This window comes from Terrapene carolina, unplaced genomic scaffold (assembly GCF_002925995.2).
Source record: "Terrapene carolina triunguis isolate 2854851 unplaced genomic scaffold, T_m_triunguis-2.0 Scaffold629, whole genome shotgun sequence".
Taxonomy (NCBI): Eukaryota; Metazoa; Chordata; order Testudines; family Emydidae; genus Terrapene; species Terrapene triunguis.
Window position 1 is genome coordinate 19,253,976 of NW_020664980.1, and position 833 is coordinate 19,254,808.

The 833-nt window shown below is 69.5% G+C and overlaps 1 protein-coding gene across 1 annotated transcript in view; it reads left to right on the forward strand.

The window, feature by feature from the left end:
- LOC112123880 (fibroblast growth factor receptor 4-like) overlaps window positions 1–833 on the forward strand; it is a 2,443-nt gene that overhangs the window by 335 nt on the left and 1,275 nt on the right. The window contains exon 2 of the mRNA XM_026659521.2: window positions 544–666. Within this exon, the coding sequence (XP_026515306.2) occupies window positions 544–666 (123 nt within the window). The remainder of the gene's footprint in view (window positions 1–543; window positions 667–833) is intronic.

Below are 833 nucleotides of genomic sequence, written 5' to 3' on the forward strand. Positions count from 1 at the left end.
GGGGGGTGGCCCTGGCTCCGGGGGCGCCGGCTGGGAATGGGGGGTGGCCCTGGCTCCTGGCAGACTGAGCAGCGTTCCTCCTGTGGGAAGGGACAGGGGGTTGCCATCAGGGAAGTTCCAGCAAGCTGGCCTGCTCCAGCGTCTCTGCTGGGCCTTATGAGGGCAAAGGGGGGTGCGCGCTGTCGAACGCAGGGAAACCCAGGGGGCTGCCCATAGCCGAGGCCGTGGCACAAACCGCTCTCAGTGGAACAGCTCCCCACATGTCTCCCTGCTCTGGGCCACGGAGCTTGGGAGAGGCCACTAAAGGGTTAACAAGCCCTGGGCCAGATTGTCCCCCCTCCCCCAGCCCATGACTGGAGCCTTGGCTGGGACCCGGCTCTGCCATGCAGGTCCTGGGCAGGCTCAGGTGGCACCAGGTGGGGGTGGGAGGCTCCTGGTCCATGGGGCGGGTCGGAGGTCATGGGAGAGACGTATTTGGCCAGGCCCCGGCTGCGGGTTTCGGGGCCCCCCCCACCCCAGCCCTGAGACACCCCCTCCCTGCAGTGCATCCACAGGGACCTGGCCGCCCGCAACGTGCTGGTCACGGAGGAGAACGTGCTGAAAATCGCTGACTTCGGCCTGGCCCGGGACGTCCACGACATCGACTACTACAAAAAGACCAGCAATGTGAGTGGGGTGGGGGTGCCGAGGTCCAGGAGGGGGCGGGGGTGCCGAGGGCCAGGCCAGGAGGGGGGCGGGGCAGAGGGTGCCACAGGCCAGGAGGGGGGCGGGGGATGCCGATGCCCGGGAGGAGAGCGGGGGGTGCCGAGGGCTGGGCCGGGAGGGGAGCCGGG